The sequence below is a fragment of the Scylla paramamosain genome, chromosome 4 (genome assembly GCF_035594125.1).
Source record: "Scylla paramamosain isolate STU-SP2022 chromosome 4, ASM3559412v1, whole genome shotgun sequence".
Lineage (NCBI taxonomy): Eukaryota > Metazoa > Arthropoda > Malacostraca > Decapoda > Portunidae > Scylla > Scylla paramamosain.
Genome location: NC_087154.1, coordinates 30,782,027 through 30,796,548, shown reverse-complemented (window position 1 = coordinate 30,796,548; position 14,522 = coordinate 30,782,027). Strand labels below are relative to the sequence as shown.

At 42.9% G+C, this 14,522-nt stretch overlaps 3 protein-coding genes and 1 long non-coding RNA gene across 5 annotated transcripts in view; 1 reads left to right on the top strand and 3 right to left on the bottom strand.

Annotated features, from left to right (window-relative positions):
• Positions 1–577: 577 nt before the first annotated feature.
• LOC135099983 (uncharacterized) lies at positions 578–2,866 on the bottom strand. Its single transcript, XM_064002785.1, has 5 exons — positions 2,790–2,866; positions 2,319–2,483; positions 1,996–2,172; positions 1,429–1,538; positions 578–833 (listed from the first exon to the last, which is right to left on the bottom strand). The coding sequence occupies exons 2-5, from the start codon at positions 2,478–2,480 to the stop codon at positions 668–670; spliced, it is 615 nt and encodes a 204-aa protein (XP_063858855.1). The 5' UTR covers positions 2,481–2,483; positions 2,790–2,866; the 3' UTR covers positions 578–667.
• A 2,113-nt stretch (positions 2,867–4,979) lies between these two features.
• On the bottom strand, positions 4,980–8,167 carry LOC135099981 (uncharacterized). The gene is made up of 5 exons (XM_064002780.1): positions 8,010–8,167; positions 7,289–7,430; positions 5,669–5,845; positions 5,450–5,559; positions 4,980–5,351 (listed from the first exon to the last, which is right to left on the bottom strand). Exons 1-5 carry the CDS (start codon positions 8,087–8,089, stop codon positions 5,174–5,176), a joined length of 687 nt encoding a protein of 228 aa, XP_063858850.1. The 5' UTR covers positions 8,090–8,167; the 3' UTR covers positions 4,980–5,173.
• LOC135099987 (uncharacterized) overlaps positions 8,167–14,522 on the top strand; it is a 23,537-nt gene continuing 17,181 nt past the window's right edge. The window contains exon 1 of one of the 2 annotated variants that reach the window (XR_010268471.1): positions 8,167–8,341. This is a non-coding gene — a long non-coding RNA (uncharacterized LOC135099987). Of the gene's footprint in view, positions 8,342–12,881; positions 13,023–14,522 lie in introns of those variants that run through there. The other variant, XR_010268472.1, reaches the window with a different exon arrangement.
• LOC135099979 (protein no-on-transient A-like) overlaps positions 12,695–14,522 on the bottom strand; it is a 2,205-nt gene continuing 377 nt past the window's right edge. Inside the window, exons 2-5 of the mRNA XM_064002777.1 lie at positions 14,369–14,509; positions 13,496–13,939; positions 13,122–13,231; positions 12,695–13,009 (exon numbers count right to left, since the gene is read on the bottom strand). Of these exons, the coding sequence (XP_063858847.1) occupies positions 12,841–13,009; positions 13,122–13,231; positions 13,496–13,939; positions 14,369–14,509 (864 nt within the window). The 3' untranslated portion in view covers positions 12,695–12,840. The remainder of the gene's footprint in view (positions 13,010–13,121; positions 13,232–13,495; positions 13,940–14,368; positions 14,510–14,522) is intronic.

The window sequence follows — 14,522 nt, the reverse complement described above, 5'->3', positions numbered from 1 at the left end:
GGAATTACTTATGGTGCCGCTGCCACTATTACTAGCATGGTTACTGCCTTATCCATTACCAAAACAATGCATCTATTCTTGCACTTAAACTGTTTTTCCTAGTACCGCTACTATTACCACCACTACCGCTGCCGCCGCTGCCACCAGTATTACTCCTATTGCTACTGCCCTATTAACTACTAAAGCACAGCATTTACTTTTGCACCTGTATTGTTTTTACTACTACCGCTGTTATTATTACCACCATCATTGCCGCCGCCACTGCTACTGCTGGCGCTGCTACTGCTCCACGACCTCGATCCCCTTGTACACGATTTGCAGACTACCAAGCGAGTGTCTTAAGTTGAGCAGCACTATTATAGACCCGTAACAATTACCCGAGAATCTTGAGGCGAAAGTTGTTATTGTTCTTAATGTTCTTCATGCTGTTTATTTTTACTGTTGTTCATTGTGTTTGTTGTTTATTGTTGTTCATGTTGTGGTTGTTTATGTTGGCATTCATTTTATCGTTGTTGATTTTGTGGTTATTGTTTATGTTGTTCAAGTTCTAAATTTCAGGAAAAATCACATTTAATTTGAATTCTGTCTTTATTTCAGTGATAACATAATATTCAGATTAACATTTACTGTAGGCTCAGTTCATGGGACTCGCTGGATGTGCAGGCGGTCAGGTGGTGGTGTCCGTGGCGTTGGTGGCGGTGTAACCCATGATCTGCGGTGCCGAGTACGGGCACTTAGGGAACAGCTCCTTGCAGGGGTTGCCGTGTTGCCCGTGCCACACCGCCTTGTCGTACCGCCCGTAGTAACTGTTGTTATCACTCTCGTCTCGCCCCCTGTGCAAAAGATAGTCCCCCGTTATAATGAAATTTTGAGGTATATTCATGTTGAAGTTGGGAGTCTGAACATCGGTATGATTATTGTATGTGGCGGCAGCGTTACTGAGAAGAAAGATCCGGTAAAAGACATGAGCACGTTTTCATTTGATTTTCATCCTTAAATGCGCGAAATTGCACGAATGCAGTCTTCATCAACGAGAAAGACCAAGTAGCGATGTACTTTTTATTTATTTTATTTGTTTATTCATCTATAAGTAATTTTATTTATTTTTTCCAAATAATTCAACAGCGAGTCTGATTAGTACTTTATAGGATTCTGGTGGTCATTCAGCGGTAACAAAAAAAAATTACTGTTAAGGACAAAATAATTTTTCGTAATCTCTCTCTCTCTCTCTCTCTCTCTCTCTCTCTCTCTCTCTCTCTCTCTCTCTCTCTCTCTCTCTCTCTCTCTCTCTCTCTCTCTCTCTCTCTCTCTCTCTCTCTCTCTCTCTCTCTCTCTCTCTCTCTCTCTTCAAGAAGTGGACGTCCATCAAAGAAACTAAAACCGCGTGAAGTGCCCAGCACCTCGTCAGCGCCTCCCTCATAAGCTCACCTGTACGGCAGAAGAATGAGGGTCTCGTCTCCTGTCAGGTAGTTGGGATCCTTCTGCGCCAACTCGCACACCAGCCGCAGCCCGCACTGGTCCTTGTCCCGTGAGGCGAACTGCGGAGAGGAGACAAGTTGCTATGGTTGTTGCTTCGATTGGTTGGACGCTGTGTATTCCAATAAGGCCGTCTTTGCCCCCATAACGAAATGAATGGCTGCGTCAAATAAGCGCTCGTATAGGATCTAAAAAGTGGCTTGTTATGTTGAGAGATTGTTTGTAGCCACAGGGTAGTTATTACCGTATATCGGCTCCGTATGGAGTTAGTTTGTCCTTTTTAAGTGCGGAGGAACAAGGATTGATAATTATTACGACAGATTAATACTTAAACCAATTCGCCCGTGATAACTAGGAGCTACACTTAGTAATGATCTGTTAGAGATTTATGAAGCAACAATATGATAAATGTTACTGAGTTTAGCCTCGCCAAAATTTCTACAAAGATCGTGAAAACTGGGAGCAACAAAAACTACCATCATTCCATTACCAACCAAAGCAGAGGACTCAAAACCTTACCTTCATAAACATGTCTTCAATGACCTCCCTTTCCATCACCTCGTCCAAACTCCGCCGCCGCCTGCCGTAGTAGCCGCCGCCGCACCACCCACATCCCCCGCCGCACCCGCCACATCCTGAACCGCATCCGCCGCACCCACCGTGATGGTAGCCGTGATGGCGTCCTGCTAAATATCCCTTGGGAGAGGGAAAGAGAGAGAGAGAAAAAAAAAATTAAATAAATAAATAATTTGCGTTTATTTCAAGATTTTATTAGCGCGGATGCTATGCCTGTATTTTTAACATCTGCAAACATAACATGCGTTTCGCGCCTCATTGCTCACCCCAATGAAGCCCAAAGCCGCAGCAGCGAAGCGACCGCGGCGACAGCAACCATGTGGCGCCGCGGCTGCCTCGGTGGTGGGCGGCTGCACCACGCCTACGCCGAGCATCAGCACCACCACCACCGCCCACACGCCTACCGCTGATACCACGCCTAGCCTCATATCCTGGCGGGGAGGAAGAGGAAAGAATGATGCGATTCCATGTTTTCTGCAGTTATGAACGGCGCCTTATGACCGTGTTGTTGTGACGCTTTACTCTTTTTCACTCGTCACACACACACACACACACACACACACACACACACACACACACACACACACACACACCACGTTCGCGGCAGCAGGAAACAAGTTGGCTGCTTCGGATGACCCTTACCTCGCTCCGCGTCACAGTGTCCTTTGAGGGCGAGGACTTTGTGCGGGCGAGTATATATGTCCTGCCTTGTGTGTGGGAGGAGCGCGGTGGCTTACCTCAAGGTGATTCCTCTCTTCAGCGGTGGCAGGTGCGACAAGAGACGGGGGTGGAAAGGACAGTAATGGCTCCCGGGGACTGGTTAGGGAAGGATATGTCTCTCTCTCTCTCTCTCTCTCTCTCTCTCTCTCTTAAGCATAAATTTCCGAATTTCCTTGCATGCTCGTCTGTTAGAAAATTCACCCATTTTGACAGAGCATGAATCAGGAAACTAAAAAATCTGAATAATAGTGGCAATTCAAAAGAAAAGTTAGTTTATAAATATGCAAGTAAGTATTGACGCTCCAGAGTGTAAAGGGATTTTCCACGAAGTTTAGTACGCAAGAAATAATAACAAAAATAAACATCAATAACTTTATACGTTTACGATGAATAACATGATGTGCAAGAGGAAGCAGCTGGTAGGCTTATGAAAAATACAACAAAAATAAATTCTAGGGAGTTCCAGACGGGTAGAAAAAAAACCTTAAGTGCATGTAAACAGTGAAAGCCAACAGTGGAGCTTAACCTGTGTTGGGTGTTACTTGCCCCTTGGTGCCCCCTCGTGTCCTCACTCCCTCCCTCACTTCATCGTTCCGTTTCTTCCTTTTCTCTATTTTTATCTATATCTTTTCTCTCTCTTACTTTCTCATCCATTCTCCTTCATCCCGTCTCTTTCTTTTTTTCTCTTTCTTTCTCCCTCATCCTTTTTTCTCTTATTCTCCCATCCACTCTCTCCTTCATCCCGTCTCTTCCTGTTCTCTCTTTCTCTCTTTCTCTCTCTCTCTCTCTCTCTCTCTCTCTCTCTCTCTCTCTCTCTCTCTCTCTCTCTCTCTCTCTCTCTCTCTCTCTCTCGTCCTACCAATTTCTTATTCTCATTCATTCTGCCTCCTTCTCTCCCTCTCTTGCTAATGCCCACACTTCCTCACCTCTCCCTCACCCCTGTTTTCATTCCTCCCTCACTTCCTTTCTCTCTCTCATACCCTAATTCCCTCCTTTTCTCCCTCACCACCTCGTTCCTTTTCTATTTTTTTTATTCCCAACGCTCTCATTCCCTTATTACCTCACTCTCGCACACCTCTCCCTCCCTCTCTTTTGTTTATTCATTTTCGCTTCCTCACTCTCATCCTCTAATAACCTCATCCCCACTATTCCTTAACCCTTCATTCCCTCCACTCCTCCATCTTCGCTTTCTCTCACTCCCTTCCTCACTCCTCCACTCTCTTACCCCCTTTTTTTTCCTATAGCCTCCCCTCTCCCTCCTCTCTCCCGACGCTTGACTCCCTCCTTGGACCCACGCGCTGTGTACTCTGTCCACATCCTGCGGCGTGATGTTTTATCCTACATGCGAACTTGGTTGTTGGAACGATGCACGAGTGAATTTGCCAGTAGGAAGGAGAAAAACAGGGACACATAAGGATGGTCTAGAAAGGATATTTATTTCGTACCTCCTGAGTTTTTGCTTGTCTCCCTTGTCGCCATATAGGTAATTCTTAAGATTAGTAGAGAAATTGACCTAACTTAACAACCAAACTTAATCATTGGGTTGCTCCCCCTTCACTTCCTCGTAGGCTGCTCTTAAGGTCAGGAGAGAAATCTTGCTTTGTTGTTGTAGTCTTGAAAAATAGGAAATAATATCATTTGTCTTGTTATACTTTACATAATTAAGTTTGCAAATTGAAATATTTTTACTATTCGTTATTTTACCCTTGCCTCTTCACTCTTTGGGGGTAAATGAATGCAGTAGAATGTTTTCTTGCTCGCATAATTCTTATTTACTTTCTTGCCTCCTGAACCTTCTCGTCTCAATCTGTTAACATCCCAAGGCGGTGCAAGGGATGTTACTTTCATTGTTGGATCGAAAATTCGTTGGAAACAAATATTACATAGGTTAACCATAAATCACATACAATTTTTGCTCTTTCTCTCTGCTTCCGTCGCATTACTGTAGTTGAGATGCAGGTCAGTGAAGGCTTGGAAAGAAAGATGTGCGGCGGGGAGCGCAGAAATGCAAATCTTCAATCTAATGCAACATTGGCTGCCAGGATCCACTCAGAATATCCGGAAATTCCCCGGGAGACGAGGATGCGTCGAACCATTGCCAGTGAGGAGTGCTGAGTCAGGCGGCGTAAAGGTGTGACGTAAGGCGGCGCCTCAACTCGTGTGTGGGGAATGGCAGGAGCGGGTGAAGGTTTCAGGACACACAAAAGTAAAGATGCTCGTGAATGAATATATTTTAGTGTAATTTACACTTGGTTATGGATGTTTCGTGTGTGCAGTTTAGCTAAATTATTACTTTTTAGAATAGCTAACTCAACAAAATAGCAAAGCAGTTTTGAGGAATGACCTTGAACTGGGCTTGAGAATTCATTTCATCAATCAGGATTTTATCTGAGTGACGCGGTCACTGATGCCCCGTGAAGGTTTCGTTGTTAATGACGTACTTCCTGTACTCGTCCATGATCTGGCGGGCGGTGAAGGCACACAGCGGGTAGTCCTCGGCACACTGGTGACCCTCCTGGCCGTGCCACGCAGCCTCGTCGTACTGGCCGTACACGGTGCCATCGCTCTGCCCAGCACCCCTGCGGGAGAATGACGAGTTTTCAGCGTCACGCATGCCCTTGGCTGGAAGAGAGGCATTAAAACGGAGAGACAAAAGGAACGTTTCCCGAGGCCTTACTTGTAAGGCAGGAGGATCTGAACCTCATCATCGGCCAGATCTCGCGGGTCTTGCTGCGCCAACTCGCACACCAGACGCAGCCCGCACTGGTCCTTGTCCTCGGACGCAATCTGTAGAAGAAACAACTTTAGACTCATCTGAGTGGCATAACCCATACCTCCCCAGAGACGCGAGGGCATTGTCCCCTTTTAATATCATTGCCTTATTCGTCATCCTCACCTTGGCGTACACGTCCTGAACCTCGGCGTTCTCGATGAAGCTGGCAATGCTTCTGCGTCGCCTCCTGCCGTAGTTTCCACCGCACCAGCCACAGTTGCCACCACAGCCACCACAGCCACAGGTAGAACATCGGTGACGACGGTGGTGGTGGTGGTGGTGCTTGCCTACCGCTACGCCCTAAGAATACCATTATCATTATCATGATCATTATAGCGTAGTTGTGATAATAGTAGTAGTAGTTAGCGGTGACAGTGATGGTGGTAGTGGTATTTTAACTAGGATATTTCGAAGGAAGGAAGAACAAACAGACCAAAAAGAAAATCCTACACTCTGGGAAACTGAAATATCATTGGGTAAACATTCTGTCGTTTGTTGAGTCAAGAATTGTTTAGGCGGGAGGAATGGAGGGAGGGACAGACAGACAGACGCAGATGAACAGGCATCCAGACACCCAAACATTCACTGGTTGACTGTCCGATTGATTTATCGTCACCGGAACAAGAGCACTGTTTTGGAGATAACGAACGAAAGAATAAAGACTCCTCAGTTTCTAACCACCGTACTCGTATCTTAAGTGTCCGTGTGTGTTTATACGTACGCGCTTCATAATTTTCGATTCCGCTGAGCAATCTAATGAGGCAAACGAAGGAAAATAATGAAGAAAATAGGCCAGGAAGCTCAGATTTCAAAGAACAGAGAAAGAAATTAATCCGTATGCTATATATAAACGAGTCTTATTCCCGGCAGGAATCAGTCTTCCCAGTGCTAATGACTCGTTCAGCTCATGGGCGATTTTACTCGGTCAAAATAGAGCTTAAGATACTAAAGAGTCTGAACTACTCGGTCACTGGTTTTGCTGTTAGAAGAGTTTTGAAATTATACTCCAAACCTCCACCATATCATTTAATTAAGCTTGATAAAAAAAAAAAAAAAAAAAAAAACTAGAAAGTTCACTGCTATCAGCTTATCACGAGGTTATCAGACGCCCTAAGCTCCGGGCAGTAAAAAAAAATAGAATTTTTCTTCTAATGCCTAAGGAAACTATGTGAGGAATGTTGACGAATATATATATATATATATATATATATATATATATATATATATATATATATATATATATATATATATATATATATATATATATATATATATATATATATATATATATATATATATATATATATATATATATATATATATATATATATATAAATTTTTTTTTCCCATACTGTATAGAGGGGCGAGAAGACAATAGGAATTTATAAGGGATAGAGGTGTGAGTTTATATAGGGTATGAGTGAGAATTCCAGTTTCAACGCCGTTTCGTTATACGCACAGGGGATCGAGAAGTCGATAAGGACATGTCGTTGAAGAGCTTTGACGTGATCATGTCCATTTGTCACGCTGTACACCGAAAAGGTTTTTCTAGAGGCACATTATCGTTAATTCCAGTTTCCAGCATCGTTTTATATTATATAGCTGACTGAGGAGAGATTGAAAGCATATTGATCAGAAACATCAACATGAAATAAATTTAAATACCTTTTTTTTTCTATATGGAATAGTGGCACAAGGAAACACTAAGAATAGATCTGTAAATGAAAAGAACATCACACGTACCCCAGCGAAGGCAAGACCCCCAACGGCCGCGGCAGCAACCAACCCGCAGCAAGGGGAGGCGTCCACCAAGGAGTCCCCGACCAGGAGACACGCCCACGCCCCCACCAGCAAAGCACTCACCCTCATAGTCGGTCTTGTAAAGCTGTGAATTACATTTTTTTTTAATATCACTTAGTTGCTTTTCTATGTAACAGATGATACGACAAGGGACAACAAAAATGACAACAAGGAGAGAGAGAGAGAGAAAAAAAAAAGATACCCCCTGAAGGTAACAATCCCAAAAGAGAATCGTTCAAAAGAATATCCAAAATTACGAGGAAAAAGCGTCTTGAAATCTCCATCATGTTTTTAATACCCTGGTAGGTGCACGCAGTGCCGGTGATCGTTCATTTGTTGGGCATTTAGTTTTAGTTTTCTTTCCTGATTATCACAAAATATTCATGGCGTTTTCCTTTACTGATTGTGATAACATGAATCTCTCTCTCTCTTCATTGCTTCTGATAGGATATTCCATCTATATTTCTTTTACTGCTTCCGACAAAATACTCGACATTTTTCTTAACATTCTACAAAATATACTAGTGACATCTTTTTAGCCACTAATTCTAAGAATATACTCAGAACATTTTCTTTCGTTGATTCTAACAAAATACCCAAGATATTTAAATATAAAAAAGATATTCATTACATTTTCCTTTACTGATTTTAACGTGATTCTCACCTGAATGTGGAAAGACAATGAAGGCAGCGGACAAGGTGTGGTGGAGTGTACAGTGCGGTGGTGGTGCTGCGGCCGTCCATCTTATATACCGAAGGGACAAAACCCCGAGCCAAGGACAGCGGTAGTCCAATATTTGCCTGTGTTCCTGTGACCCCAATGTAAGAGAGAAGTTCCCGGTATCGACAGGGTGGGCAGCGTAGAGAGACGTGCCGACCTCGGGGGTTCTCGGGAAGACTTACGAAGGATTTTTTGAGAAGGAATCTTTAGCGAGCCAGGGACTGTATTCTCAAGGGTTCCGGCGTCTTTTCTTCAATACCTTTAACGGCTTTCATGTAAGTTACTATAATTTTCAAAGATGTTTTCGTGATTCTATGTTACGGCGTCTTATCTCCCATACCTCTAACGGCTCTCATGTAAGTTACTGTGATTTTCAAGAGTGTTTTCATGATTCTAGTGGCTAAGGATTCTGCATCTGGGAACACATCTATCAGAATGCTCTCGACTACTTTTCAGTTTTCTTATGTAAGGCACTGAGGTTTTCAAAGGGGTGTTTTCAAGATTCTAGTGGCTGAGATTTCTGCATCTGGAAAAACACTTCTTAGAATCTGACTATCATCTGTGTGGTGTCTGAAAATAGTCGTTATAAGAGTGCAAAGCGTTTCAAAGTGCTTCTCATTATCGCAGCCTTGGTGCTTCATAACCTTGACAACTTATCGCAGGCTGAATGATAAGTTACTTCTGATTACTACTGAGCTGCTGCTGTCGTCTGGTCGGGGCGTTATACTGACGACCCGGAACTAAACTGACGATTGCAGTTAGCTTACAGTTCTTTTCTCAATAACTGAGGTGTTCATGCTGCCTAAGGAATTATATTGGTGATCCGGAGTTGGTTCACTTCATTGTTTGATAACCGATCAGGTTTTACCGTTCGTGGTTAATCTAGCTGTAAGTGAAAGAAAAGGCACATGTATCCATCGCTATGTAAATAAACAGCGGTATTTTATTTTATTTTATTTTTTTTAGAGATTCAGTGATTTGAAAAAGTGAAAAAGTAAGTTTTCTCCTGAGTGTTCGTATTCTTCTAGGTTATTCAATTTTGAAGCTAGCTTTTCTTAAGTTATTACAAAAAATACCAGTTTTCTTTGTCAATACAACATAAAGATAACTAGTATTCTTCATATTTATACACCAGAAAGATAACAGGTTTTCTTCCTCCTTACGTTGAAAAAAAAAAACACGATGGTATGTCAGATTTCCTTAAATTAAATTAAGAAAAAGAATGGCCTTGTTTTATTTAAGGATTGTGGTTGGTGTTGGTGGCGGAGAGAGTGACACGTGATGATGTCTGGTAATAGTGGTTAGTGTATGACAGTGGTCGCTGTCCATAGTGTCTGGTGGCTGGTGATGGTGTCTGGTGATGATGCGTAGTGTCTGAAGGTGGTGATGGTAATGGTTGCTTGGTGATGGTTGGTTGTGTCTGGTGTTTGGTGATGGTGCCTGGTGGTGGCGGCTATAAAAAAAATAAGCAAATAAATAAACAGTCTGTGATAAGGATAATGATAGTGATGATGGTGCAGCGACGTAGTCAGGTGCATACAACACACTGGAATACCAAGATTGCTGCTGACTCACCTCCAATTCTCTCTCTCTCTCTCTCTCTCTCTCTCTCTCTCTCTCTCTGGTATGACAAGTTGTAAAGATTTTTTTCTTTTTCCCCTTGTTTTTATCTCTCTCCCCTTTGTAATTGCCACGTATTAAGAGCACTTCTCGGCACGCTCCTCGACATTAGTATGCATTCCTTTCCTAGCATTCCTGCTCTTTCATGATTAATAAAACGCGGCGCCGTCACATTTTTTTTTTTTTTTTCCCCAATCAATCAACCAATCGTAACTAAGAGATCCCACATCGCTCTTGAGATCACCGTGTTCCTCATTGCCAGGAGAGAAATAAACAAGGTGGAGAATGGGCTTTTCTCTCTCTCTCTCTCTTTCTCTGTTCCTGGCCCTAATTCACGGCAGTGCTTATCAGTAATTCTAGTTAAAGATACGAACTTGACAGACGGGTAGACTGTGTTATCATTTTGTACAACCCCTTGAACCTCTGTGCCTTGGTACCACTCGTATAAAGTTGCATTATAACGTGTTGATGGGAGTGTGTGATTATATGAATGTCCTGAATAAATGTATTGCGTGAAGAAATTGAAATAAAAATGAAGTGTGAAAAATATGCATAGGCCAATAAATATAAGTAAAGCAAGGAGGGGGAAATATAGAAAGCAAAGGAAAAAAAGAAAAACAAATGGAAAGAGAAAAGCGGAATGACAAAAGAAAAGATTAATAACTAAAAAGAAGAAAAAAGTGATGAAAAAGAAAACAAAAAATTTGGTAATTAGAAATAATAAGGAAAAAAAAGAAAATGAGTAGGGAAGAAAGAAAAGAAGAGACAAAGAAAATAATAACGAAATTAGAGAGAAAAAAATGCAAGTCATTAAAGTAAAGAGGAGAAAAGCAACGAGGAAAAATATGATGAGTGACATACAACATAAAGAAAGGGAAATGAAGATAAATGAAACAAAGACAGAGAAAATTGAAAAAAGAAAGAGAAAGACAAATGAACACACATATTTTCAAAAATATGAAGAATGAGAAGCAACAAAAGAGAAAGGGAAATTAAGATAAATAAAATAAAGACGGAAGAAAATAGAAAAAGAAAGAGAAAGGCAAATGAACACTATAAATTCTTAAGAATTCAACGTGTCAGACAATTAGCCTTTGATCTTGACCCAGTGATCCTGATGAATGTTTGCTCGGCACTGACCGGGAAGGAAGGAGGGAGAGACACAGACAGGAGAAAGTAAAGACGACTGGAGGAGGAAGGAATGAGATACAGAAAGAACAAAATAATGATAAGGCAAAAAAAAGAAAGAGCGAAAGAAAGACCAGGAAGAGAGGAGCGAAAGACGAAGAGAGTAAAGATGGGTGGAGGAGGAAGCAATGAGATGCAGAAAGAACAAAATACTGACTGGGAAAGAAAGAAAGAATGAACGAACGAGTGAAAGAAAAGATAAAGCACGTAATATCAATGTATTAGGGATGGATTGTTTTCATGAAGGTTTTCTTTCTGTAGTGCCTTAAAAACCGATCGATCACTCAGTCAGTCAACCAGTTTGTCAATTCAATTTTTGTGCATTGCAAAATCAAAAGAAAAAAGACGTAACCATTTCTGCGTTTCATATATTTCGTTTGATTTCCTGTAAGTTTGTGAGTAACGTGTAGAGTTATACGATACTGAAGCCTTTGAATACATGGATCAAGAATAATTTGTTTAATGGTATAGCCATATATTTTTTTTTTCTTTTTTTTTATGTACAGATATTTAATTTAGTCCCTATCTATAATCATCAATTCTACTTCTTCATTTTCCTCTGTCATTTGGCATTATTATTATTCTTTTACGACACGCTTATGTACGACTCTTGCCCTCTTCGATCCTTTTGTTTTGCATGTCAATACGACGCTCCGCTGCTCCCTCTCCCTTATTCGCGGGATTCCCTTTGTTGTCTTACCTGTGACGTACGGACCCGCTTCCATCCAATCACTGCTTCTCCATCTCTCTCTCTCTCTCTCTCTCTCTCTCTCTCTCTCTCTCTCTCTCTCTCTCTCTCTCTCTCTCTCTCTCTCTCTCCTCCTCATCCTTATCCATACTTGTCCCTCTATTGGCAATGAATTTATCATTGTTTCTCTCTCTCTCTCTCTCTCTCTCTCTCTCTCTCTCTCTCTCTCTCTCTCTCTCTCTCTCTCTCTCTCTCTCTCTCTCTCTCTCTCTCTCTCTCTCTCTCTCAAATTCATACTCGAAAAGATAATGAGCAAGCAGTTGGTTTTAGACAGTGCTAAAATGTATAGTACGATGTGTAAAATTTCTTAAAACTTCGTTGAGTAATGATGAAGCAGTGTGGGGTGGGGTGGAGAGGGGCGTGCGTTAGCTACGTCAGTGTTCTTCAACCATGCACAATTCCGGCAGCTTTTGAGAAATTCATGTACCCCACGCTCCTGGGACAATTAATTACAAAAGAATGACGCGAATATTTCGTGTATTTTCTCTAGTTTTAAGACAACGTGCTTGTATGTAAATGAAAAAAAAAAATTTTGATCTCTATCTTAAACATAGGGATCAGCTACTTGGTCCTAAATAATTGTTATATAGATGCTAAATGTATAACAAAACGAAATGCCACACTTCAAACCCGTGAGGCGAGTTACGTCTGAGAGTATTATACTAATATGATACATAAATTTGCAATACTTTAATCTCACTTGAAATCAATTTTTTACATGACACGCAATTTTCTTCCTAAAACATATTTTCGTATTGTGCACTCTTATACACACTGGCCGTGTCATGCACCCCGCCATGTACCCCATTATTTCCATGTCCCTTGGAAAAATCCATGCACCCCGCGGTGCACCACGCACCCAAGTCGACAATCACTGAGCTAAGTGAAACACTTGCCGGAACTGAGAGAGGCTTCTAAGAGTCTTGGCATCACTGAATTACTGTCGTGAACTGATTGCCGGAACATTGAAGCAACACCGCTTACTGTTCGCTAAGATTTTGTTTCCTAACATGCGTACATTCTCGGTATGTACCACTGTATATAGAGAAGAGGATTGAATGAAAAAGTAAGATTCATCACAATGTATTTATTTACTGGAAAGTTGAGAATGAAACTTTATTGTTAGAGGTAGAATTTTGTTTCACTAAAATGTTATTATCACAAGAGCTTGTCGAGCAATTCATGGCAATTCTGAGGAATAACAACTGAGATAATTCATCAATCCTCGCTGGTTGAGGCAGCGACCTTCTTGCGGTACTCGTCCATGATCTGGCTGGCCGTGAAGGCGCACTGCGGGTAGTGCTCGGCGCACTGGTGACCTTCCTGCCCGTGCCACGCTGCCTGGTCGTACTGGCCATAAGCAGTACCATCGCTTTCTCCAGCGCCTCTGCAGAAGAATCGTAGGTGTTTTAGAATCATGCACACTCATGAATAGGACTCTGGTATTAAGAGAGCAAGGAAGGTTTCGTTGTTCCGACGCGCCACCAGCGAGGCCTCACCTGTAGGGCAGAAGGATCAGCACCTCGTCCGCAGCCAAGTTTCGCGGGTCTTCTTGTGCCAGCTCGCACACCAGACGCAGCCCACACTGGTCCTTGTCCTCTGATGAGATCTACGAAAGAGAAGAACAGATCGTGTTTTTTTTTGTTTTTTTCACTGATCTAAAGCTGCTGAAAGGATTGTGCGGCATACACACTACCACACCTTGCCCTTCTGGGCCTTCGTTGATGTGTCTGGAAGTTGAGCAATGCAGCAATGGTCTTATATGAATACCTGTCCTGATGCTCGCACAAGACAGTGAAAGGTGTTGCATATAAGGCTAAAAGATGTGGATATATGCAGAATGTTTCAGTAACAAAGCATGTGGTGTACTCACGGCATCAAACAAGTTCTGCACGTCAACGCTCTGCACCAGGGCATCGATGCTCCTCTTCCTGCGGCCGTAGTTGCCGCCGCACCACCCACAGGAACCCTCGCAGCCCCCGCAGCCACACCCGGGACACCCAGTTGGGTGGCCCACATTGTGTCTCCCGCCTTGGCCTCCGGAACTGCCTACGTTGCTGCTACCCTGGCTGAACGCCTGACTCTGGGCGTGACTCTGGGCGTGACTCTGGGCATGACTCTGGGCGTGACTCTGGGCGTGACTCTGGGCGTGAGCCTGACTTTGGGCGTGAGCTTGGGCGTTGGCTTGGCTCTGGGCGTGGGCTTGGCTCTGGGCATGGGATTGGCTATGAGCGTGGGCTTGGCTCTGGGAATGAGCGTGACTCTGGGAGTGACTGGAGCTGCTGTGCTGGCTCTGGCTTTGGCTGTGTGCAAACCTCTGAAAATATTTAACATGCCATATTTAACCATTACGCACAAACTCAAAATATCGTGCAGTCAGATTGTAGTGTTGTACAAAGAGCGCCATTCGTGTCTTTCGGGAAAGTGTACATAGGAGATGAATCATTCGAGATGCAAATCTACACGGCCTTTTTTCAGTGAATGAAATGAGTCCTGCAAGCCGACAAAGACGCGCCAGGGTCTTAGGGAATATTTCTTTTTGACTGATCACCCGTTATCCACACGGTCTGGTAATCTTATTCCACTGATAGACTGCACTTAGTTATTGGCCCAAAGTTATTGGGCATTTGGCCTCTTGTATCATTGAAGAGCATTCTTAGATCGACTTAGAACTCGACCATGCCCTTAACAAACTCTTAGGCCTCAAAAAATCAGTGAGCACTTTTGGAAAGAAAAAAGTACTCACCCCCGCCTGCGAGAGTCCTCCCGGCACACCGAATCTCTGGTGCTGCTTGTTGGAATGGCCACAGGAATGACAAGGCTCTGCTGCAGCCCACCCGGCCACCACCATCACGGCTGCCACCGCCACCAACAACTGACGAAACATCTGGAATATATTC